Source organism: Grus americana, chromosome 2 (assembly GCF_028858705.1).
Source record: "Grus americana isolate bGruAme1 chromosome 2, bGruAme1.mat, whole genome shotgun sequence".
In the NCBI taxonomy this organism is placed as follows: domain Eukaryota; kingdom Metazoa; phylum Chordata; class Aves; order Gruiformes; family Gruidae; genus Grus; species Grus americana.
Window position 1 is genome coordinate 117,523,090 of NC_072853.1, and position 24,393 is coordinate 117,547,482.

General features: G+C 43.7%; 1 protein-coding gene across 3 annotated transcripts in view; it reads left to right on the forward strand.

The window, feature by feature from the left end:
• Nucleotides 1–266: 266 nt before the first annotated feature.
• Nucleotides 267–24,393, forward strand: part of STARD3NL (STARD3 N-terminal like) — a 33,623-nt gene continuing 9,496 nt past the window's right edge. For all 3 annotated transcript variants that reach the window (XM_054814923.1, XM_054814924.1, XM_054814925.1), the window contains exons 1-3: nucleotides 267–366; nucleotides 20,966–21,262; nucleotides 24,060–24,137. In XM_054814923.1, the coding sequence (XP_054670898.1) occupies nucleotides 21,038–21,262; nucleotides 24,060–24,137 (303 nt within the window). In that variant the 5' untranslated portion in view covers nucleotides 267–366; nucleotides 20,966–21,037. The remainder of the gene's footprint in view (nucleotides 367–20,965; nucleotides 21,263–24,059; nucleotides 24,138–24,393) is intronic.

Here is a 24,393-nt window from a genome sequence, read left to right on the forward strand (position 1 = left end):
AGCTCCCACCGCGGGGCACACGGCCACGCGTGGGCCGTCCGCACCCTGCCCGGCCTCAGCTGCCAGCGCCGCTTTTCCCCGAGCCCTGGCACCACGGGCAGGCAGCGACAGCGGCGGGGCAGTACCGGGGCCGTCCCGGAGACACCGCGGCGCGTCCCTCGCCCTTAATTAAGATCAAAACCACGCGCTGCCGCGCCACCGAGGGGGCCGTGGGCTAAGCCCCGCCCCCGAGATAGTCCCCGCCCCCTCCGGTGTCAAACCCCGCCCCCTCCGGTGCCAAGCCCCGCCCCGCCAGTCCCCGGGGCCTGCGGCGGTGCCCAGCCGCGGTGCGGGCCCTCGCCGTTGGGCCGGAGCGGAGCGTCTCGGGTAAGCGTCGCCGCCTGGCAGCGGGGAGCGAAGGGAAGGGGCGAGGGGAGGGAGAGCGTCGAGAGGGATGTGGGGCGCGTTGCTGGCGCAGGGGCGGCCTGGTTGCGCCTCTGGTGAGAGCCGGCCGCCCCGGCGAGGAGGCCGCGGCTGAGGGGAGCGGCGCGAGGGCAGCCCGTGCGGGCGGGGGGGCAGCTCGCTGCGCCGCCGCCGTTGGGGCCCAGCCCTGCGTCCCGCGCCGGTGCCGCCGCTCTCCCTGGGGAGGGGGCGGGAGGGGCGGCGGGCCGCCCGCTCTGTCAGGGCGGCTTTGTCCCCCCGATAGGACGCCCGCTGTCTTGCTGGAGCGAGGCGAGAGTAACGGCGCTTGGAGGGGAGAAGAGGAGGAGGAGATCACGTGCCGGGAGGCAGCCGTGCGGGGCGGGAGTCCCCTCAGCGGGAAGGGGATGTGCCTGCCGGGGCCCGGGGGGTGCTGAGCGGCGGAGCTGCGTGTGCTGCTCCTCCCACGGTCGGCACCTCTCTTTCTGCCGGCGTACCTGAAGGCTGGAGGAGGATTGTTTTCCCCTCTCTTTCTGAGATCCTAATGGAGCAAATACATCTTTAGGGAAGTACAGTAATCTGCTTGTCTTCTTGATAACGGTGTGGACAAACTGGAGCGTGCGAACCTCTGGTTTCCAATTTTAGCGTCGGACTGAATTTAGGCAACTTTGGAGACACTTAGCAATTTTAGCATCTCAATTAAAAGTGGGTCATTCATTCTTGGAATGTAACGTTTTGCGTATATCTTAAGGGTTACACTGGTGGGTCTGCAGAGCGAACTGGTTAAGCTTATAGCAGTTTGATCTGCACTAGTAGTTAAAGTTAGTCGTTGATGAAGTGCTAGCTTTGAGTCAATTCCCAGTGTCGCTGTAGTCGGGTTAAGTGGATTCAGTGATTGACTTTAACATGGAAAGTATTCACCACAAATACTAAACTTGAAGAAAGAGTGTTGTGTTTGTTTTTTTAAATCATGTTAGAGTGCTTAGAGGTATAAGACCATCACAGTATTTCCACACAGTGTTGCTAGTACGTTTTATTATGTATGTTTGTCACCTTGGCATTTATAACGCGATGTAGGATTGTGTTGAGCATTAATTGCTAATGAGAGCTGACATTTTGTTCTGGAAATCCGGGTGTTTTGGGGGATTGTTAGTCAATCTAGCATTGCAAGCAGGCTCATTTCTATTTATAAGCCAATAGGGTTATTATTTTTAGTAGATGTTTTTCATCAGCTTACACAGTTTTAAGTAGGCCAGATGCAGAGTGATTGGGTTTTTGTTTGTTTGTTGGTAGTGTTCAGGGCCAGATACTTTGGGTGAAATGCACCAGCGGTCCTCTTGTTACAGATCCTTAACTATTAAGTATTTTTCTGTTATTTGCATGTTAGACTTTTTCAGGATTAATGTTGTTCTTTATAGACTTGGTATGTCAAGAAAGAAATATTTGACCTTTTTAATGATACTGAAATTTTTGAATTACTAAACTCTTAGTTCAGATGGATTTGGTTTTCTTTTTGGTTCATTTGGGCTAGAATACAGTTTTCTTGACATGATGCATTCTAACTTTCATAAATTCTCAAGTGTTTAGCCATGAGCTTTTCAAAATAAATTTAGCACGATTGCTCTAGGCCTTCATTCATGTGAAAGAATGTATTTAGACTTTACTATTTTCAACTTTGTCAGACCATCCTAGTTAAGCATGTGTTTTAATAACTGTACTTGTTGAAATATTTTACAGGGCTAAACGTAATTTCTAGTAAGCAGGATTAATGGATTTCATTCAGTGAATTCAGTCAGCAAGCACAATATTATCAATGTTTTGCAGAAGAGGTTGATGACGTGGTAATGTTAAATCACACTTCTGACAGCAGAAACTGATTTTGCATGGTTAGCCAGCAGCATCCAGCAACTTAGCTGAGTCACTTTAAAGATCACAGATGTGTTGCTTGTTAAATCTTCTCTAATTTAACTATATCTACTAAAAATATGTTCTTAATTTAAAATCCTTAGTGATTGTATCAAAACACAACTTGTACATTACCTTTGTGACTTGCTGTGTTAAATCAACTAGAAATAAGATTAAAAGTGAAAGGTTGGAAAAAAAAAATCTTAGTAAAGAACCAAACCAGTATCTTGTGATGACATCACACTTTTCATGTTAAGATAGGCTACTTAGTCATTAGCTGAAGCCCTGAAACAGCATTACTTCAGACATCGGGAGTTAATTTCTGTCTAACACTGACAGAAAAACTAGATGAATTATGTGGAGATGTGTTAGAAGAAATGTTTTATGCTGAACATTCAGATGTAGATCTTTCCTAGAATTTGCTGCTACTTGGACTAGGTAATTATTTCTGTACAATATCCTTTAAGACTTGTAAGGAGAAAAATGGAGGTAATATGTAAAACCTGACACTTTCGTTTTGAAGCATCTTCAAGAGCTGTAAAATAGGAGTTAAGAGTGAAAAATCTTAGAAAAGTTTGTCTTGTATTCCAAAGTGGATGTTAGTTTCTTAAAATACTGTATTTGTTAAGAGCTCTGAAGAATTTCCAAGGCTTGAGTTTGCCTGGAGAAAACTTTCACACCATTTTGTTAAATAGTTTTTGAGGGCGTGACAGAATCCTGAGTGTTTCCCACTAATACATAAAATGACTGACATATTTTGGGAAGAGTCCTGCAATTCTGTGCTAGCAAAAGAGCTTTTCTTGTCCAAGTAGTATCTGGCTAGCAGCCCTGGGGCATATGTTGTTGACTTGGAGAAAAAAACCAAACAAATGTATATGAATATCCTGTGTAATAAACCAGTATCATGCTTGATGTTTGAGACAATCAGTGAGGTGTTTGGTCTCTTTAAAGAATTGTATTTTGTATTTAGAGAAATGCTGACATGATAAAATACATATGCTTTTGATACCCAGAAGGTTTATTTGGCCTATGGTTGTTTTAACTCTGGGAAACTGAATGGATTATAAGCCCTTGTTGTTTAGTATTTGATGCTAATTGGAGTAAAATCTGCAGTGAAATCTTTACTTCTGTGAGCTCACGTTGGGTGGACTGCAAAGTCCGCTTCAGAGAGTGGGTAATAGATGTGATAAAGAGTTAAAACCAGATTTGGCAGAGGTTTTTTGTCTTTTCTCTATCTTTGTACCACTTCACCTTTATGCCCACTTCTCCTCCCTCTCTGCTTTTGCAAGAAGTCAGTGGTTTCTTTTTTCTTTTTTTTTATTTTTTTCTTGCATGGAGCTATAAGAAAATACTGTATACATATGTTAATATAGCTGCAGGGAGCTGATTGCATTTAACCTTAAAATCCTGACATGGTTTCAGGTCTTTGGCAAGACTAGTCTCGAACCTCTAAACCAAAAAAGAGGTGATGTTTTAGTTTTAAGTAAATAATAACTTATTTTTTGTAATTAAATAAGTGAATACTATCAATCGTAATATATTAGCTTCAAATAGGATGATATGGCATCAGTTTTGTAACTGAGGTACTTGTCTTTTGTATGTTCTAAGGACATAACAGTGACAAAATTAACACACCTTAGTTTTTTTAGTTTGCAGTGGTTAAATATCTTGCGTGCAGATGACACACCTTCGGAACGTGTTATGGTGCATCCTTTTTATATGTTAGTTTTTTTCTTAAAATAGAGTATAGTTGTGTATTTAAGATCACTCTTGATTAAACAAAAGCTGAAGTCCACACATTTTTGAGTTCTGGCAAATGTGTTTTCAAGTGTGTCATGAATTCAGCATGAGGTGTCTTTTCAAAGTCACTTCAATTTAACTCTGAAGAACTGTTCTTTCACGTACTGTTTCCCATGTCTGGTTTGAGCATACTCATACTCAGGCACAAAGTCATACTTGCTCATTTTAGAAGTAAAAAGTTTGGGATGTGCTGTTAAGAAGGAACCCAGAGGGGAAAGTGGCAGTGGAGATAAAAGTAAGGCAGCGCTAATACCAAATTTACAAGCTGTTTATTCTGCCATTTTCTCAGCTCTTGTAGGGCAAGAGGTGGAGTGAAGGACAGCAGAGTTCTGCAGGACACTGCTCAGTAGCAGGGCTTCTTCAGCTACAGGGAAAAATTAGTCCAAGGTTGAAGCACTTTGATTTGACTTTCTGAATCTCTGAGTCTCACTCTTGGGATGGGAGAAGATGATGTTGCCGTTCCCTCAGATGTCCTACTGACCCAAAAGACTGACTTTTTTTCTTTCTCCTTTTAACTTGCAAGCTGTGTCCTGCACTCTTTAGCACCTTCTTCCAGCGTCCTGAGAAAAATATTGTTCAGTGTGAATGTGGGATGTGTGCAACTGCACTGTTACTTTTGTTAGGTCACAGAAAATTGGGGAAACGTCTTTCTCAAGGAAACTTAAAAAGAAAACCTGGTAGGTTGTGGGGGTTTTTTTACACAGAAGTTATCTAAATATTTTTCAAATACAGTTCTTACTCAGTAAGAAGTAAATAGCATGAGTTTAGACTTAAGTTGTGTAATCATTTTGTAGACAATAAAACTTAAACCCCATGTGAAAGAAATAGTAGGAAGTAGAAAAAACAAAATAACATTCATTTGCTAGCAGAATCACAAATACTTGTGTTTCCATTCGCTTTCTAACCAAGGCAAGTTTAATTGCTGTGCTTGCTTTGTTTTTGTCTGACATCTAGCCATCTGCTTGGTGGCATATCTTTCAAAATCTTGGTGATAAGTTATTTCAGAGCTCATCAGTATGAAGCCAGATGTGCATTTTAAATATGAGTAATTTGTATGCCATACACAAAATATACTTGAGTGCAGCTTGTATTCCTCTTGCATATTGGATGAGAAATGTTCTTTTAGCCTGAGGGATGAGTAAGAGCTGCTACTTCAGGGTCAAGCAGAGCTACTCTAGCTTTGAACACTCAACTGAAGCCATACTCTTTGTAAGTTTTCTCTTGTGTGCTGGTAAGTCTTGCCCTGCCCCTCTGACGGGAAGTCTTCCCGGTCTTTAAATGTGTTGCATATTTGTACCTTGTTGTTCCTGCTGTGTTGCTTAATTGAAATCTAGAGTATTGCCAAAAAGTTACACGCAGTATCTTGTGCTTATGTTTGGGGAATTTTGTGGGTGTGCAGCAAGTTGAATTTTTCAGTCCTGTTTTGATTAAAGTATCTAGTGCCTGTCAAATGCAACACTATCTAAATGCCTTTTTTCTTTTTCTTTCTTTTCAGTAAATAACTAGCTAGGAACTCAGTCTAGAGGACAGACTGTAAGATAAGGTATTTCTTTAACTGTGTAACTAGATGAAATCTCTGTTGGGAGTGAGCATTGGAGTAGGCATTGTGGAGCTGATTAACCATATCCTACAGAGTAGGAAGGTGTGCTTCAGTAGTTTGCAGGAATTTCATGAGAATAAAACTGGAGAGGAAGGGAGCCATGGTAGACAAATGAAAGGTAAAGGAAATACAAACCTGTGCAAGTCAGGAACAACAAAGGACAGACTTCTTGGTTGAGGGAAAACTTTCCTTGGACTGAACAGTTATTGGAATTGGTATCTGTAGTACCATTTTTTTAGTGTGAGGCTTCTTCAGGTGGTCTTTAGTACTTTCACATTGGTTCATACTAATCAGTCTCACTATTGGGAGCCTGGGCCTCTTGGTACGGTGTACAGCCATGAGTTTTAAGTTGTGCTGGCTCCTCAGACACAACTCATTTAATATTGATTTGAAGCAATTGCTTTTAATTCTGTAAGTGGTGGTTCTATGTTTGCACCTTTTGATGATATAATGTGACCTGAATGTTAACTGGAATGTCACATGTCAATGAAAATGACATATCTTTCCTATTTTAGTATCCTTTCCAAATGTTAACTGCTGTTCTTTTAGCTTGTATTTGGTTATTTTGTAGTCCTGTATTATTCAGTAGATTTTAGTTTTGAATAGGCATGTCCAGTTCCATGGTGTACCTATTTATACAGTTTAAAAATTTCTGCCTCCCTATTTTAAAACTAGATGATATGAAAACAAAGTGTTTCTGCGGACTTTGTGCTTTAATGGAATAAGAACATCTGTAGAGAAAGGATGCAGAGTAGTCTTAAAATTCCCAAATGTGCTGTGAAGTAATTAATAGGGAAACAGATAAGTTGTGTCAATTTGAATAAAATTTGAATAGCATAAAATATTTTTGTTTCATCTGATTCAAGATTCAGATGCTTCTAACATGTCAAGGAGTAAGCAGGGTTATAAACTACATGATGCATCACTCATTAGGCAACTTCTCATGACTATAAAGGCTACTACTATGTGTAGGGTAGGTGTCTTCAGGTGGTCCTATAAACCTCTGAGTATTGTTGAGTATCAGAGTTATGCCAATAAGGTCTCCCAATGAGTCTTAGCTAGTTTTCTGAAACTGAAAGTTCAGGAAAGGCTGGAATTGCCTTAAAATAACTGCAAGTTGATTTTTGCTTTAGCAAGCTTTTTTTTTTTTTAATGACTTCCTTTCATGCCTGAATTTTGGCTGAGCTTGAGTCTGAAAGCAGTGACTGATGGAGCCAAACTCATCAAGGGGCAGCTTGGGAGGCTTGGGTTGAACCGTAGGAAAACTCTCTGTAGGAGTTAGTGCAGTACCACAACATGTTACCCAGAGAAACTGTTAGAGGTTTTCAAGACTTGACCTCAACTGATCAAGTGTTAGCAGTGGTCAAATCCAGCGCTGGTCCTGCTTTCGGGAGGAGCTTGGACTAGATCACCTCCAAAGATCCCTTCCAACCTACATTTCTGTGATTTTGTGGTTACACAAATTAGAGTTTTTATTCTCTTCATTTGCTATAGCTGTGCGTGTGCTTCATGTTGGCCAGATTTCGTATGAATTTGTCTTTTTATTCTGCTTACACTGTTCATGTCAATGTGCAGGAGGTCGTAGACTTTAGTTGACCAGTCTCTAGACTAACATTTTGTGGTAGTGAAATTCAAGGGCTTTATAATACTGGTTCTTATTTTGCTAAACCCCAAATTTGCAAGATGGAAGTGCATCTGGGGATATTTCCATTTCCAAATTCTCTACTTTCACAAGCAGGCTATAGTATCAAGAAACTGAATAAGCTTTGAAATTAAGACAGTGTATTTCCGCAAATATATGCTCTGTTTAGTTTTTTTAAATATTCCCTCATGTTTACTAAGGAACATTTGTTTTGAACAGAATATTACTTCGGACAAATGGAGAAGTATTTTTAAAGGCATTGAAACCTTATAATGCTTCTGAGGCAACGATGTATTACAGCTAGAGTCAGAATGAGTGCAGCTTGGAAAGGATTTAAGTGCCCTTCAGGAAAGGGAGCAATGACTGTCAGGAGGTCACTAGTAATGTGTTCACTACAAGCGGGTTTCATGAAAATTAGTTATTTCAGTTATGTGGACAGAAGGAGGAGAGAGTGTATCAGCAGAATGTTTTTGGCTCATTTATAGTAGAGAATGATATAAAAAATGTGTCCAGGTATGGAGACATTCTTCAGCTCTTTGGGATTTTTTTTCCCCCCTAATTTACAGTCAGCATTACCTCATCTTCAGAGAAGTTTGGTTTTATCTGTGTTGGCTCTTAATCTGGGTTTATGCTGGGAGTGTTGGAAAACACATTGAGAGAATTCTGCTAATACTCTTGCAGGTTAATACAGGTTTGTACCAGATATTCTCAGTTTATTAGACTTTGTAGATGTGGTGTACCAAAGCAGTGTTTATGGTTAATTGTATATTCTGCCCAAGATGTTGGCATGTTTTATTTATCTCTGCATGAAGAAACTTTTTGCTGTGGAAGCGCTTTGGTTTTTTGCTTTGTTATGAATGAATATTACTACTGTCTATGTCAGCTTTCTCATCAGGAAAGACTTTAGTACTGAAAACCTTGTAGTTTTCACAGTACTTAAGCATCTTGGCTGCTGTATTAGACATGTCATCCTATTTTCCTCATTGAAAAAAAAGTCTTTTTTTTTTCCTTTTTAACCTTCACAGAAAAGCTATTCATCGTGGGAATTCTTGGGCAGTATTTAGTGTTGTTAGACACATATGTAAAAAGTATTCTAGGCTTTCAGTAAGTTTCAGCAGCAATCATGACACAGTATTACTTTATGCAAATATGTTTTTTTCTGATATTTTAAACTGTCAGTGTTGTCTTTTCCTAAAATGGCCTCTATGTGAAGCTTTCACTTTTGATTTTCCTGAGCTGTTCATAGCCCTTTGAGAAAACCTCTTTTTTTTTTTTAATCACTTCTGTTATCTTTTCTTAGTTAAATTGTGCTGTGTGGGTTTTTTTTCCTTGGAAAGAAAAAAGTAATATGTGCTGGTGCTCATGTGTGATACATTAACATAACAAACAAAATTAATTTAAAACAGGTACAATAGAATGGAACAGTAGGGGTAGTATAATGATAGAAAAGAGAAGTACTATTCTGATCTTGCATCTCTAAAATATATGTAAAACTGACATGTGCAATGTGTGTGCCATCTGCTTCTGTCACTATGAGTGAAAATAATGGTGTTAATTGTAAATAATGTAAAAATCATGGGTTACCTCTCACCATGTATTACTTAAGTCTTCATTAGACTTTGAGGGCAGGGAAGGATTGCAGTCCTAATCTTGCTACTTGTATTAAACTCAAGTGTTGGGTTTGCATGGCAAGGTTTTGGTAGCCGGGGGGGGGGGGGTCTACAGGGGTGGCTTCTGTGAGAAGCTGCTAGAAGCTTCCCCTGCATCTGATAGAGCCAATGCCAGCCGGCTCCAAGACGGACCCCCCGCTGGCCAAGGCCGAGTCAATCGGTGCCTCTGTGATAACATATTTAAGAAGGGGAAAAAACCAGTTAGAGCTTTTGCAGCCGGAGAGAGGAGTGAGAAGATGCAAGAAACTTTGCAGACACCAAGGTCAGTGAAGAAGGAGGGACAGGAGGAGCTCCAGGTGCCAGAGCAGAGATCCCCCTGCAGCCCGTGGTGAAGACCATGGTGAAGCAGGCTGTCCCCCTGCAGCCCATGGAGGAAGGATGAGGGGGTGTAGAGATTCCACCTGCAGCCCGTGGAGGACCCCACACTGGAGCAGGTGGAGGCACCTGAAGGAGGCTGCGGCCCATGGGAAGCCCATGCTGGAGCAAGCTCCTGGCAGGACCTGTGGACCCGTGGAGAGAGGAGCCTGTGCCGGAGCAGGTTTGCTGGCAGGACTTGTGACCCCGTGGGGGACCCACGCTGGAGCAGTCTGCTCCTGAAGGTCTGCACCCTGTGGGAGAGACTCATGTTGGAGCAGTTGGTGAAGGACTGTCTCCCGTGAGAGGGACTCCATGTTGGAGCAGGGGAATGATGAGAGGAGTCCTCCCCCTGAGGATGAAGAAGCGGCAGAAACACTGTGTGATGAACTGACCATAACCCCCATTCCCCATCCCCCCTGTGCTGCCGGGGGGAGGGGGCGCAGAGGTTGAAGCTGGGAGTGAAGTTGAGCCTGGGAAGATGGGAGGGGTGGGGGGAGGGGTTTTAAGATTTGATTTTATTTCTCATTACTCTGTTTTGCTTAGTAATAAATTAGATTAATTTCCTCTCTAAGTTCAGCCTGTTTTGCTCGTGATGATAATTAGTGAGTGATTTCTCCCTGTCCTTATCTCGACCCATAAGCTTTTCATTATACTTTTTTCTCCCCTGTTTAGTGAATGAGGGGAGTGATAGAGCGGCTCTGGTGGGCACCTGGCCCCCAGTCAGGGTCAACCCACCACGACTCCATTGCTTTTCACTTAGTATACTAGTTAATACTATTAATAACAATAAAATCTCTGGTTCTCTAGAATAAGTTTTTGAATTTAATTCTGTTTGGAAGCCTGACTTATGGCCATAAATAAGTGTGTGTTTTGTCTTCTTATTTCAACATTTATTTAAGTTAAATAGATACAAACTTTGCTTCTTTCCAGGGGAAAAAAAAATCCACTGCCTATGACTTTTAATAGGCCTGTATAGAAAACGTAAGTAAATATTTTAGTGGTAGGAGTTGAGTAAAAGTGAATGTATGCAGTTAAGAAAAAAAAAAAAGTTAAAATCTTACTTCTCGTGAAGTCAGGAGGAGTGAGGAGAAAGTATATCACAAATATACTAATGTGGATTCTTATATAAGATTTTTTTTATTTCCCTCTTAAGCATTTTGACATTTCAGTAAGCTTTTGAATTCTGTTCTTTGACCTGCCTAGTGGATGAAGGGAAGGCAGTGGATGTAGTTTTTCAGCATTTTACTAAGGCTTTTGCCTTCTGGACAAGTTGTCCAACTGTAGGATGAGCAGGTATGGGGTGCGCTGGTGAAGAACTGGATGGCAGGGCTCAAAGGCTTGCAGTGACTGGTCAGCAGCAGTGTTCCTCAGGGCTCAATCCTAGGGCCAGTGCTGTTCAATATTTTTATCAGTGATCTCAGTGCAGGAGTTGAATGCACCATTAGCAAGTTGATGATGATACTAAACTGGGAGGTGCTGTGGAGTTTCTTGAGGGATGTGAGGCCTTGCAGAGGGATCTGGATAGATTGGAACAATGGGCAATCATCAGTGGCATGACATTTAACAAGAACAAAAGCCAGATTCTGCACCTGGGATGGAGTAATGCCGGATACAAGTATAAATTAGGAGAGGAGTGGCTGGAGAGCAGCCCTGCAGAAAAGGGTCTGGGGGTGTTGGTGGATAGCAGGCTCAATGTCAGTCAGCAGTGTGCCCTGGCAGCCAAAATGGCAAACTGCATCCTGGGGTGCATCAAACACAACATTACCAGCTGGTCAAAAGAGGTGATTTTTCCCACTGTAGCACTGGCGCAGCCTCACCTTGAGTATTGTGTGCGGTTCTGGGCCCTACAACTTAAGAAGGATGTGAAGGTGCTTGAATACCTCCAGAGGAGGGCACCAAAGCTGGTGAAAGGGCTGGCAGGCTTGTCCTCTGAGGAGTGGCTGAGGTGTCTGAGTTTGTCTAGTTTGGAGAGAAGGAGGCTGAGGGGCGACCTCACTGCCCTCTACAGCTTCCTGAGGAGGGGGAAGAGGAGTGGGAGGTGCTGAGCTCTTCTACCTGGGACCCAGCGCCAGGGTGCGAGGGAATGGCTCCGAGCTGCGTCTGTCAGGGCAGGTTTGCACTTGCCACGAGGAAGCATTTCTTTACCAAGAGGGTGGTCAAACCCTGGCAGAGGCTTCCTGGAGCGGTGGCTGATGCCCCACGGCTGTCCAGTGTTTAAGAGGCATTTATTTGGACAATGCCGTTAATGCCATGCTTTAACTTTTGGTCAGGCCTGAAGTGGTCAGGCAGTTGGACTAGATGGTCGTTGTAGGTCCCTTCCAACTGTTTTGTTCTATTGTATTCTCCTACACTCATGATGAGTTGAGCAAAGATGAGACTGTTATTTTCCTGAAATGCCAGGGTTTTTTCAGCTCCAAACCCACTTTCAAGGACACATCACAAAGGTTTCAAGTGGTAAAAGGATTTTATTTTATTTTTCTGACTCTGTTTCAGGGCAGATATTCACAAGCCTTAATACAATGCGCAAGTGTAGCCAGGAAGCAGGCTGATGCAATCCTCAGTTTAGCCTGAAAAAACATCGCTTGAAGTCTGGCAAAGGAAAGTCAGAGAGCTACAGAAAGTTGCAAATCCCCTGCATCTTGTGGAGAGCTGTGTGCTGTTGAGACTGCATGGGGGAATACCGATTTCTGTCTCGCTCGCGGGTCTCTTGTGACGAGGAGTTAACGGCACAGTTAGTATCCAGCACGGTTGCTATGAACTCAACCTCTCTGGGCAAGTTTGCCCATAGAATTTCTTGCAATACCATGAATTATGGGCTGTTTATCTTCCTAGTGAATGTCCTTCACCCAGGCGCTGCAGAGAATGAATGTGCTGGTCTGTAAACATCATTCCTTCATAGGACATACTTTATTTTGACCACACATCCTTCCTGCGGCCTGCCATATAGAATAACCCAAACAATGGGACCGCCTGGAGCCTAAAGAAGGGGTGCTAACTGAACCCAGCCTCCTTCAAATCAGAGGCAGGCAGTGGGTCAACCCACAGATGATACAACAGTGCTGAAAATATGTAACTGATACAGAAAAACACCCAAAAAATAACCTTTGCCAGAAAGAGGAAAGCAGGTAAGTGACTGATGCAAAAAAGAAGGCTCTTTCTAGAGAAAACAAGATTGAAGAATGTGATTTTTCTCTCTTTTTTGGTAATGGAACAGTCTCACACCTAGTTTATAGTGGTGCAAGAACAGCAGGCAAGACCCTAGCCGAAAGGGGCCAGAGGAGCCCCGCCAAGGGGTTGTGCTCAATGCTACGGAGGACTAGAAGCAAGCCCCGGGGACCTCCCCTGGGGCCCGCCCTGGGAGTCTAGCAAGCTTCCTCCCCCCAGATGTGGGGCACGAGGGCCACCTTCGTGGAGCATGAGCAGCAGGCACCTGGCCAAAATGGCCCAAAGCAGGCCTGGCAAGGGGCCAGCGCTCAAAGCCACAGAGGAAGGCAAAAAACCCCCGGGGACACCTGCTAGCCCACCGGGGTGGAAAAAAAGCCTTCCTCCCCCCAGCTGCAGGGCACGAGAGGCCATCTTCGTGGTGCATGAGCAGCAGGCAGTGACCGAGCCAAAATGGAGCGGAGGAGCCCTGACAACAAGTGGTCGTGCTCAGTGCTGCAGAGGAAGGCAAAAAACCCCCGGGGACCAGTGCCAATCTGCCCCGGGGGAAAATTCCTTCCTGACCCCAGCGGCGCTGGCGATCGGCTATTCCCTGAGCATGTGAGCAAGACCGGCCTCCTCCTCCTCCCACAGGCAGGCTGGTCACGCCTCCCGGGAGAGAGATGCCCAAGCCCTGTTCTCCCTCAGCCTGGAGCCATCTCAGGGGCTTCCCAGAGTGGCCAAGTGCCCCCGGCCTGATCCACCTTGGGGGCAAGAATCCTTCCCGTGGGTGTCTGGCGGGACACCAGTGGGTGCTCCAAAGCACCGGGACCCCTTGCAACATCTCTGCGCCCTCCCCTTTCTTATGGCTGCTGCCCCTGGCTCCACGGGGGATGAAGATGGCGAGCTCTGCCGTGCTCCTCAGGAAGGCATTCCCTGGCTCTGGCCACAGCTATCCAGCGGAAAAGGCCTCATAGCCTCGGGCACCTCCAGGGGTTGGTGGTTCTTCTCATCTCCTGAGGGGCTTGCGTCTGTTCCCCGATGGCTGAAGCAAGATTTCCATCCATCCGATGAACTTCAGGAGTTGGCCTTGCAGCGGAGAACACCCAGCAGCCTCGTCCAGGTCTTCCTTCCTCATCCTCGATTGAGGACTTCCACGGGTTCCTCAAGGACTTCCTCTTGGGTGCCTTCAAGCTGCCCCCGGGCCAGCTCTGGCAGCAGCACAGGGGAGGGCGCTCTATTTATACCACCCCGGGGCATTGTGACTGCTGCGTTGCCGGGCAGTGGCATTGTGACATGGGGGTGACAGGGCCCCCCCATGCGCAGCCCCACCTGCCGCGCCTTTGGAGGAAGGAAGGACAGGCAGGCCGGCCTTTGGGGTGCTGGCCTGTGGGCAGGGGGCTGTCCCTGCCCTTGGCAGCCATGCACTGGGCACAGCTGCTGGCCATTCCTGGCAATTCATCTGTACCTTCAGGCTGTATCAATAAACAAGGGTGTTTGTACCACAGGCATTCACTTGGTGGTGGTGATGCTAGAGGTGAAAGAGCGGGTTTGGTTCCCTCTGCATGACCTCTGCAGAGACACAGAGGGCATGCGTGATTTCCTCAGCATTCCTTCCCAGTGCGCCAAGGGACACTCTTTACGGGGAGGTCTTCTTCTGGGAAAGGCGGCCTGAATTGTTTTGTCTTCTTGACCATATTTTCCCTTGCACTTAACAGCTCTTTTGCTCCTTTGGCCTTCATCCTTGTTACCTTTCTTGAAAGCCATGGCAGCCCCCTCAGCCTTTGTCTTGCTCCTTCCAGTCGTCGTCTTCTTCTGGACACCTGCCGTGCCCCTCTTCAGCTGCCTAGTCTGCTTGCCTTTCTTGCCTGACACACCAGAATGCATTTGCCTGTATCACACTGGTGGCTCGTAGTCCCCCTGTGACCTACTCATGCCTCCAGGAACACTGGCCTACTCCACTGTTTCCAAAGGGGAGCAGAGACTCACGGTGCTCCACCTGACGTCGTGTTACCTCTTTCTACCCTGCAGTTCTTCACGCTTCACGTTTACCGATGTCGGGGGTATCTCTTCTGTCAGAGCTTCAGCTGGTCGGGAGGATGGGGCCATAGAACGATAGCACGAGATAGAGCCTTTTCTGCCTCAGGGATGCCATGAAATCCAGGCCATGATGCGCACAAGGAAACCCACGTTTCTTGGGCGATGCTTTTCTGCAATCCAAATTCAAAAGACCTGACCATGAGCGTCACTCTCTCCTACAGCTGATGTCAGCCAGGCATGACGGGTGGAGCCTGAGAGATGCATTAAGGGGGCTTTGGCCCAGCGGTGGCCTGCTGGAGTCCAGCTCCACACAGGCACGACCAGCAGATCTAGACCCCACCGGCCAGCTGAGCAACAGACGGGCTGTTTGGGTGGGCTCCGAACACGAAGCTGGTGGTGTCAGTAGCGTCACTTCCCAAGTGGCTGTCTGCCTCCTAGGGAAGAAAATAGCCCCAGCTGGCATGAAGCCAGCTTCCATTTTGGAGGTTTCCTTGGAGAAAGTGCCCAAGCAGCCCAGGCGCTGCAAAAGCTACAGGAGAGGCAACCCTGGCGGGTCAGCATGACGCAGGTGGTGGCACTGCTGCCCGCGGGGATCTGCTTTGCTCTCCAGGAATGTGAGTAACGGTTGCTGATGATTTCTGAAATGACTTCTGCAGGCATTTAGTGAAGGGGAAGGTTGTTGCTGGGAATGCTTCTATGGATGAGGAGGTGGTTTGGGCAGGTGGCCATCCGACACTAGAAGACAACAGGCCCTCTGTGCCTGTAAGATAGCTGCAAAGAAGGACTGAAGATTTTGCTTTTTTGATACACCCACCTGTCCCGATTCAGTATCGGGGAGGTTTCGATACGATCCCAAGAGCGAGATTAAGATACAACTGAGGTCACACGCCGTATGCCAGAAACAGTTTTTATTATGAAGAGAGTAAAAAAAAAAAAAAAAAAAAGAGGTCAAGGTAACTGATAAGATCTATAGGACAGGGCAGAAAAGAAAGGCAGAAAACCAAGCAAGACTCCGGGATAGAATCGCAAGAATAGTCACCACCACGGATCCATGGTGTCTCGGTGGAGGGGTCCAAATCTCTCATTCTGCAATGGTGGACGAAGACACAGGTCCACAGCGTCTCGGCTCGGAGGTCCGGCTCGGGAGAGTCCAAATCTCTTGTTCTGCGGTGGTGGGCGAAGGCGCGCGCCATCCTCATCTTGGCAGTCCCCTTTTATACTGGTGGCGGTCTTCACGAAGGCACGTACAACACGGCTTCCCTGTTCCTCCACACACGTACACGCAGTTCCAGCCCCGTTCTTCCCGCAACTGTTACCTGACTCTGTGGCACATGACCCGGCAAGGTGTTTTTTCACAGCTTGAAAGTCTTGACGACCGGGCAATCGTCCTTACTACCCGGCAATTGTCCTTATCGTCCTTATCGCACTCAGTAGATGGAGGGGTTTCCCGCTTGAGCAAGGCGATCTTTGAGACAAAAGTTCTTACAGTCCGGTTTCTCACACCACCTGAAACCACCTGAGAATGTTGGTGTGATGAAATTACTGATTATGTTATTCACATAAAAAGGAGCTTCTATTTTTTTAATTAATGAAAGAAACTATGGAAAACAATCTTCTAGCTCACACTTTGTAATTAATCACTTTGCAGAACCGGTGCAGTGAGTGCAGAGATCTGCCAGGCTATGTCTGTTCAGGTGGCCCAAAGTTCATTGTAGCACTTGAGACACCTGACCAAACACATGCCACATATGTCTTCCTCCTCTAAAGCCCTTTGACAGCCATGTTTCAGGCAGCTGCTGTAGAAATAAAGGAGGAACATTTAAAGATGTATTGTGCTTGGCTGCCCTTGCCTGGTACTTTTGGCTTGCTGGGACGTGGAGGCAATATCCAACATTTCCTTCCGCTCTTAAAAGCGATCCTTCAGAGAGGGAGATTTCATTAGCGAGCAACATGTCCGACATCGTGTGAGCGCTGCTCTAATATAGACAGTATTAGCCCCAATCTTTGAAGCACAACAGTGCTTTGATTCCTGTGGCTTAGTTTTTGTGAGTGCCCATTTCCCAAGTGCAGCTCGGGTGGCTCGTGTGATGGGAGAGTCAGCCGGTGCATGGGAACATGTCCTGCCTTGCTTTGTTCTGGACTTCTCCCTCTGATTATTTGCCCTAATGTTTCCCATGGGGACCATCTGTCCTTTTCATCCACGTCTGTAAGAGTGAGACTGTTGGAACAAATAATCCTAAGGGCAATATCATTCTGGCAGCGTGAGCTAGCACAAGGTGGAAATTAAATGGGAGTTAGGTGCTTTCAGTGTCCAAATTCAGCAGCTTAGTTAAGAAAATCCTTTCTTGGAAAGGAAAGAACAGGGTCATAAGTGCTGACTGTTGCTTTCCACTGGCTAGAGATGATTTTGTGCTCAATATATCCACTTCAGTGAGAGGTGCAAATGTTTGGTACTTCCTTGAAGTGAGCCTGAAAGGCCAAATTCACACAAAGCCTCCTTCCCAAGGAGGAGGTGGACGCCCACCCAAAGCCTCCTTCCCTCTGTGGGGCACCTGAAAGCCCTGCGCTGGTCCCCACGGGGCCGTTGAGCACTGACTGAACAGCGTCTGTGTAAGCAAACCCCACACATACTCTGTCAGGCTGGTCAGGTCTTTCAGGGGTTTGTATTGCCTGAAAAGAAATGCTGATGTTTAGGAACCTTTTAAGTTTGGATTTGGTTCCCCATAAAACAGGCTGAGAAGGGGCAGGCAAAGATGGTTCCCTGTCATCTTTGTTTTTTCTTTTTTTTTCCCCTTCTCCTTTCACTTTGGGCATGGTTGACTGGTTTACAGTCTAGGATGTCCCAGCAGACTGGAAACAGGGAAAAACATCATCAGTTTGGGTAAGCTTTCTCCCATGATAAAGGGACACAGCCTGTTGCTCAAAGCCTGCTCTGTGTTCAAGCAAGCACATTCAACTAAAAAAAAAAAAAAAATCCAGGACAGATCCTGTGCTGGCATAAACCATCATCTTTCTTTGGAACTCTGCAGAGTACCGAGGGCACACACAAGAGACCCCATCTCTTTGACAGGATAAGGTTTGTAGGAAAAGGCAGTATCTTTCATTAGCTCAATTGGTAGGGTTGGAAAAAGTAGCAAACTTGAGGCAAGAGCCCCTCTTCAAGCCCACAACAGAACCAGCATCTTCTGAAGCTGAGTGCCAGTTGAGAGTGGTTATTCAGAGTTCAGTCCTTCTGACCAGTTGCATTATTTATGTCCATGATTTAAGAAAATCTTCTTAGGTTCAGATGTTGCTGATGCAGACTCATGAATTTGCTGCCCTGAGAAAGTTTACCTGTAAGTCATCCTTACATTTTATTCTATAGGATGGAGATTCAGCTGAGTAAAAATGATTTTACCAGTTAGGAATACAACATTGTCACTGACCTCCTTTGCTATTGGTATCTGTTGGCCTGCAGCTACTATGTAAGGCTAGGATGCATAATAACAACATAAACCTAAATGATACTCCAAAATTAGTATATCTCATTTAGGATTTGCCTCCTCTGCTGCAGGTGTAAAGCTAAATGGCATTTATGGGCAGAAAGCAAAGCATTGGCTCCATGTAGAGCCCCATGCGGGTCCTGTGGCAGGCACAGCGCCATCACCTTTTCTGGTGTGCAGAGCCGTGTGGTCTTCACTTCGAGATCTTCTAAGAAATTATCAATTATTTCTAGCCCTGTTCAAAATCAAGGTCTTTTCCTATCAAGGCTTCCTGGAGAGGTGATTGATGCCCCATGTCTGTCAGTGTTTAAGAGGCATTTGGACAGTGCCCTTAATGCCATGCTTTAACTTTTGGTCAGACCCGAAGTGGTCAGGCAGTTGGACTAGATAATTGTTGTAGGTCCCTTCCAGCTGAACTGAACTATAGTGTTCTGTTCCAGAATTGTGAATCTGATGGTACTAATGAAATTAATGGCAATTAGTACTATTTCTGTTTGGGGGAAGAGAGGACAGAGTAAATGGCAGATCTTTCTGCAGAACTTCTACTTTTCAAACTTCTTCTTTTCCTCAAAGAAGCAACATGAATCTGTAGATATGGACTAGTCTTTACTAGAGGTTGTTATGAGATAACTGCATTTCTACTCAACTTTACTGTGTACTGTACTGAAATATGTCTTTACATGGTGAATAGTTCAATGATATACTTTGTTTTGAGTAGACATTTTAGATAACATCTGGATATTATCAAACTAACAGATAAATGTGATTTGTAGAATAAGGTTTAGTGGCTGGTATTTGAAACACAGATATAGAAGTAAATGCAAAACAGTTTCTGACTGAAAATGCGTATCAACATGGGGTGGTCAGAGACAAGCAGGTTCACTGGAATTCTTAATGTGCAGTAAGTCTGCCTTTGTGTTCCTACTGTAAAGCTTCCTAGTTCTTTCAGTACTCTGTGTAAGTGTGGGTTTTGTTTTGTTTTTAAAAAGGTAGAAACCTAATGCAAGTTCTGTTTAACTTCAGAGTTTGTCCACTTGCTGAACGGTGTTTATAAACTCTAATTTGTGCATGATTCAGAGGAAGGGAGGGAGCATGTTTTACAGAGTTGAGACTAGTACTTACTGAGAAAGGTCTTTGCACAAATCCCGACACTTCTCACCCGAAGCTGGGTAAAGAAGAAGGTGAGAATGAGAAGTGATGAAGATGCTCGTTGGAAATCTGCTTGAAAAGGTCTTGAAACAGGAGTGAGTGCACTACAACAATTTCTGTATTTTTATTCCAGTTAATGATGAAACTGATTATCTCAATCTCATATACCCAGTACTTAATTTCTCTGGTCATGGGTTCTCTGCTAGCACCTCTTTAAAGGAGCTTAAGCCCAGCAAAAGGCCTGGCAGCTTTCCTGGTCCCATGGCTTATGACTGAGAACCAGAAGACAGATACATTGGGTTGGCATTAGAAAGCCACAGGCAGGAGCATCCTGGGCTTGATTGTCAGGCAGGAACAGGATGGCAGTAGCCTGTGCTTGTGCTTGGCCTTGTGCTTGGCTCGGCCCACAGCTGGATCCCAGAATGAGATAATGATTGATACTGGCTTGGTTTGCCTCCGATTGCTTGTTCCCTGCAGGTGGAGACAAGGTAGTTTCTGTCTTGTTGTGAGTCTGTTAACATTCTCATGACGTTGCCCGAGAAAAGCGGGCTTTGAACTATCTGAAGGCTGTATGTGTGACTTGACATAGACATTGGCCATCCCTGGCTGGCCTGCCTCTTCCTCAGCCATGATGTGTGTGTGCTGGCAGCTCCCTGACCCACCTTTCCTTTCCTTTTCCCCTGGCTCCTTATATCCTTGGGTTTGCCTAGCATTGTGTTACAGATCCCCTGTCTGCTTTTCCTGTTGTGCTTTGACTGACTGTGTTCTTGCAGACTTGGAGTTGAAACACTATTGGAAGAGAAGAGGGAGAAGGGTTTGTCTTTCTGTTTTGTGGTTTACTGAAAGACAACCCACGCAGGAAGAGACAAAGTTTCGTTCTTGAATTTCAAAAAGCTATTCCCCCAGCGTTACAGAAGCTTGTCTGATGTGATTTGTACTGCAGGATGTATAGCTTAATCTTCTGAGTATTTTGCATAAAAATAAATTTTCTGTGCGTTTCGTTGAAACTTTTTTGTGACCTTCTTAGTCAACTCTTTCTAGAAGCTTTAATTGGAAAAAGGTTCTCATGGAGTAGTGTAGTGAATCATACATCAAACTGCTCCAGTTTTATATTAAATTTAACCTGATTTTTTTTTTTTTTTTTTTAAAAAAAGCCTTATAGTCAGAAGACACTTAGGGTAATTGCATTACCTTTTACCACTGGGTTGCATACAGTTTTTTCAGAGACACCCTGTCTGGCAATGTAAGTTGTCATGGCAGCTGAATTTATAGAGCAAATAGCAGTGTATTTGCTTTATAGAATGATTACTACAGTATTCAGGATTTTTAATGAACTTTTAATCTTTTGGTTTTGTCAGCTCAGGATGTGCTGATAGCTAACTGCCATTTTCCAGGAATTGTATGTGGAACTTCCTTTAAGTTGGCTTCCTATTGAGAGCATTTAAATCAGAATTGGAAACCTTAAAGATGCATCATGCTTTTTATTCATTCCCATTTAATGATCTCACTCTAACAACATGGAGAATGGAGCTTTCTAAATCTAGACAGTTCTCCCTTATTCCCACCAGTCTAATTAAACATTTATTCTCTTGTTTCCCAAATCCTGAGAGATGAAGAAAGCCTAGATATATCTTATTTTAGAAACAAATTTTTGAGCCTACTTGCCAAATTCTCTTAGTCATCAGTTTAGCAAAAAGAGAACTGACATGGTAAGATGAAAATACCTACTGGAATTTTGGGGGTTTGGTGACTAACGTGTTTTGTTTTGGTTTTGTTTTAGAAATTCTTCCTGTATGGATCAGCCTTCTAGTGATGGTGAAACTGGAAGACGACCACTCTAAGCAAACCCAGGATGAATCGGGTGCCAGGTGATGCAGAAAATGCTCACAGTAGCAGTGTGGAATCCTGTCCTTCACTGCGGGATGTCCACTCCATCAACCCCGCGCAGCTGATGGCAAGGATTGAGTCATATGAAGGCAGAGAGAAGAAAGGCATATCAGATGTTAGAAGGACTTTCTGTTTGTTTGTTACATTTGACCTCTTATTCATTACCTTGCTGTGGATAATAGAATTAAATGTGAGTTGTCTTTTCAGTACCCTTAGACTTTAATTTATTTATTCACTTCAGGAGTGGTTAATAAGTTGCTTTTTTCTATCCCAAATTATATGCTATTTGTATATATTTAAATTAAAGCAGCTTCTTACTTTTAAGCTTTCATGAACATAGTATCTACTCAATTGCATCTACTTTTAGTCATTAGGATACATGGTTTATTATCTTCTTGTCATTAAACCTTTTGATGTTCCTGTAGCGTATGAACCATGCAGAAGAAACCTCTGGAAATCCAGTGAACTTTTCAGGCAGCAAGTACACAAAAATGTTACTGTACGTCTTTGAATTTGGCAAGAAATATGAATTTTAGGGGGATTCAAGAGTTTGCCTTCTGAGTCAGTGATACTTCACTGAGGTGTTAGTCCCAGGAAAGACTTCCAATGGTCAAAACTTTTCTGTGATGTATTTTCTTTGAGACAAACTTGGTATGCTATACATTGCGTATGGCAGGGTGCATGTGAACAACATAAACTCCCATAGTTGCCACATTTTAACTCCAGCATTTGTAATTTGGAAAACAAGGCAGTTCTGAAACTTCCAGAAAGGTGATTTGTTATTATTTTATATGTAGCATCCTAGTTTTTTGAGCTGGGTCGTAAGCTATAATCTAAAGTATGCATTTAAGAAAGGACACACAGGAAAAATTGGAGGAATCCCTTTTCTAGACAAGAAAGATCTTGAGCAAACATTTTTTGTCAGCATTGCTTTACAAGATAAATAGCCTTGGTTATCAATCTGACATTATGAAGTTTCAGGAGCTGACTATTCAAGTAGTTCATTGTTATAGTGAAAAATACACTTCCCAATTTAATTTGAGAAAGCAGACTGTGCTTGTCTGAATGCTCTAATTCTGGGCCTAGACTTCTGTTGTCTCTCTAGGTGGAAAGATTGTTGCATCCGGTGAGTAAAGTTAGCTTGTCTCAGAAAAGCAGCATAGTGTTATGATGCGTTTCTTTTTTTAGGCCAGTTTCTCAACAGCTTGTTCGACTAAGAGGAGCAGAGTCTGGTTTGTATCTCTTGTTGGGGATTCAGAGTACAGATTTTCATATTAGTGCTCTCAGAATATTTTAAGGCTTTGTATAGAAAATGCTACCAACTCATGATGTTAATTTTGAATGCTGCAGCATTAAGGGACCTCACGATCATAGCAGTTTTCTTTATGTGAAAAGCTTTGGTTTTAGGAGAACATATTATGAACCAGAATTCTGTACTGCCAAATGTCAGCAAGAATGAAAACCAGTTTTTTGTCTTCAGAAGTCATAATATTAGAAGCCATCATTTGATATCTGGGATCTGACACGTGGTTAGTTTTTTTGTTCTGTTTTTTAAATTGTTTTGTTCATTGGGAAATCAAATAGCACTGCGTTAGGACTGTCTGTCACTGATATGTAAGTAATGGAACTTCAGAATTGCTACCAGAGTTCCTGTAAGTATTGTATTCCCTTTGTCACCGTTATCCAGTGCGCTTAGGCGTAATTTATTTTTAAACACCTCAGGGAGTAGCTCCATGGCAGTTTGAGCAAACCCTAAATCAAGGCTTTCATGTTCTCTCTTCATCCTTATGTTAATACGGTGCTCAGGCAGCCATGCAGTGAACAGCTTGGAGGGGGGGACACTGATCTTCCTTATTTAGGCTGGAAACAGATGATCACACCTGATGCAGTAGAGCAACCAAGGGGAAGCTATATTTAGAAAGTAATTTGTCAGGTAGCCATAGAGGGGAGGGAGAGGAGAAGAAATAGAAGAAATTTGGTGTTGAAAATGAATAGTCTCAGGAAAACACTGTCCAGCAGTGTAGTTGGGAAATGTTTGGAGGTGCCTAGACTGTATTGCTTTGAGATGGTGAGCATATGTAGTTGTCACACTTTGGTACCTCCTTTCTTTAAAAGGATGACAGTAGTCAAACTCAGTATTAAAGCTAAACCCTTCTGTGTTAGTGTTGTTTTCCAGTGCTATATGTAACTATTTCATGCAGTGTTTAATTGTTGAATTTAATATTAAAAAAAATAGGATATCGACACTAAGGTTTTTTTCTCCCAACTAAGATACATACTCCTCTCCCTCTCTGACCCAATACATCCTAAATGATTTTCTTACTAACTTACTCGAAAGTGACGAGTCCTTCCACTGGAAAGAAACACAGTGGCTAAGGAAGATGTAATTTTGAATCCCCTCAAGGAAATGAAAGAATTAAACTGAGGTGTTTGTTATTTGTGGGAGAATGATCAAATAGTTGAAACTTCTGTGTTTTTTACAGTGGGTTTTTTGCTCAACTCTTGTAAAACAAATACTATGTATGCTGATAAGGAAAAGGTCTGGAGTATGAATTCAGTTACTGTTTTGTTTCCTATTTGCTTATGTGACTAACAAGCTAGTTTCTGGGTGGCTTTTTGATCAGCTGGTTTGATCCTTATGAGACACAAAATGCTTCGTGAATTTGTGTAACAGACCTTACATTTAATCATTTCTTCTTCCCTCAACTACTTATTTGTTTTTATTTTGCAACAATCTGAAATGTAGCTTGCATAGGCCAGGTGATAATCCTAAATGTTTTCAATTTGAAAATTGTATATAATCATGAAAAACAAATAAGGACACTAATCTTGAAATAAATATTCTTAGCGTGTATGTCCTCTGTACTTAGTTTAATGATCTTTTTGTACATCAGTGGGGAACTATTAATTTCACCCTTCAGATCTGTGTGTATTTTGGCTTCAGTAACTTCTGTTCTAAAGTTATGTGTGTTGTGGTTTCTTTGTAGGTAAAAGGAGGCATTGAGACTACCTTAGAGAAAGAAGTCCTACAATATGACTACTCTTCTTCATATTTTGATATATTTGTAAGTGTTCTTTAAAAAAGAAAAAGAAAAAAAAGGAGAAAAAGCAGCGAAAGTATAGTTTTCCACATTCCTCCTTCCACAGATGTTCCCTAGTTTGAGTCCTGTGAAAGGGTTGATTTTTTCTTGATAACTTAAAGCAGAAGGGCTTGTGCCAAATTTCACCCATCTAGGGGTTGCCCAGTCCTGCTTTGGCAGGAAGCTCATGGAGCTTGTGGCTAGAGATGCTTAGACACACTTAAATTGCATCTTCTGCTGG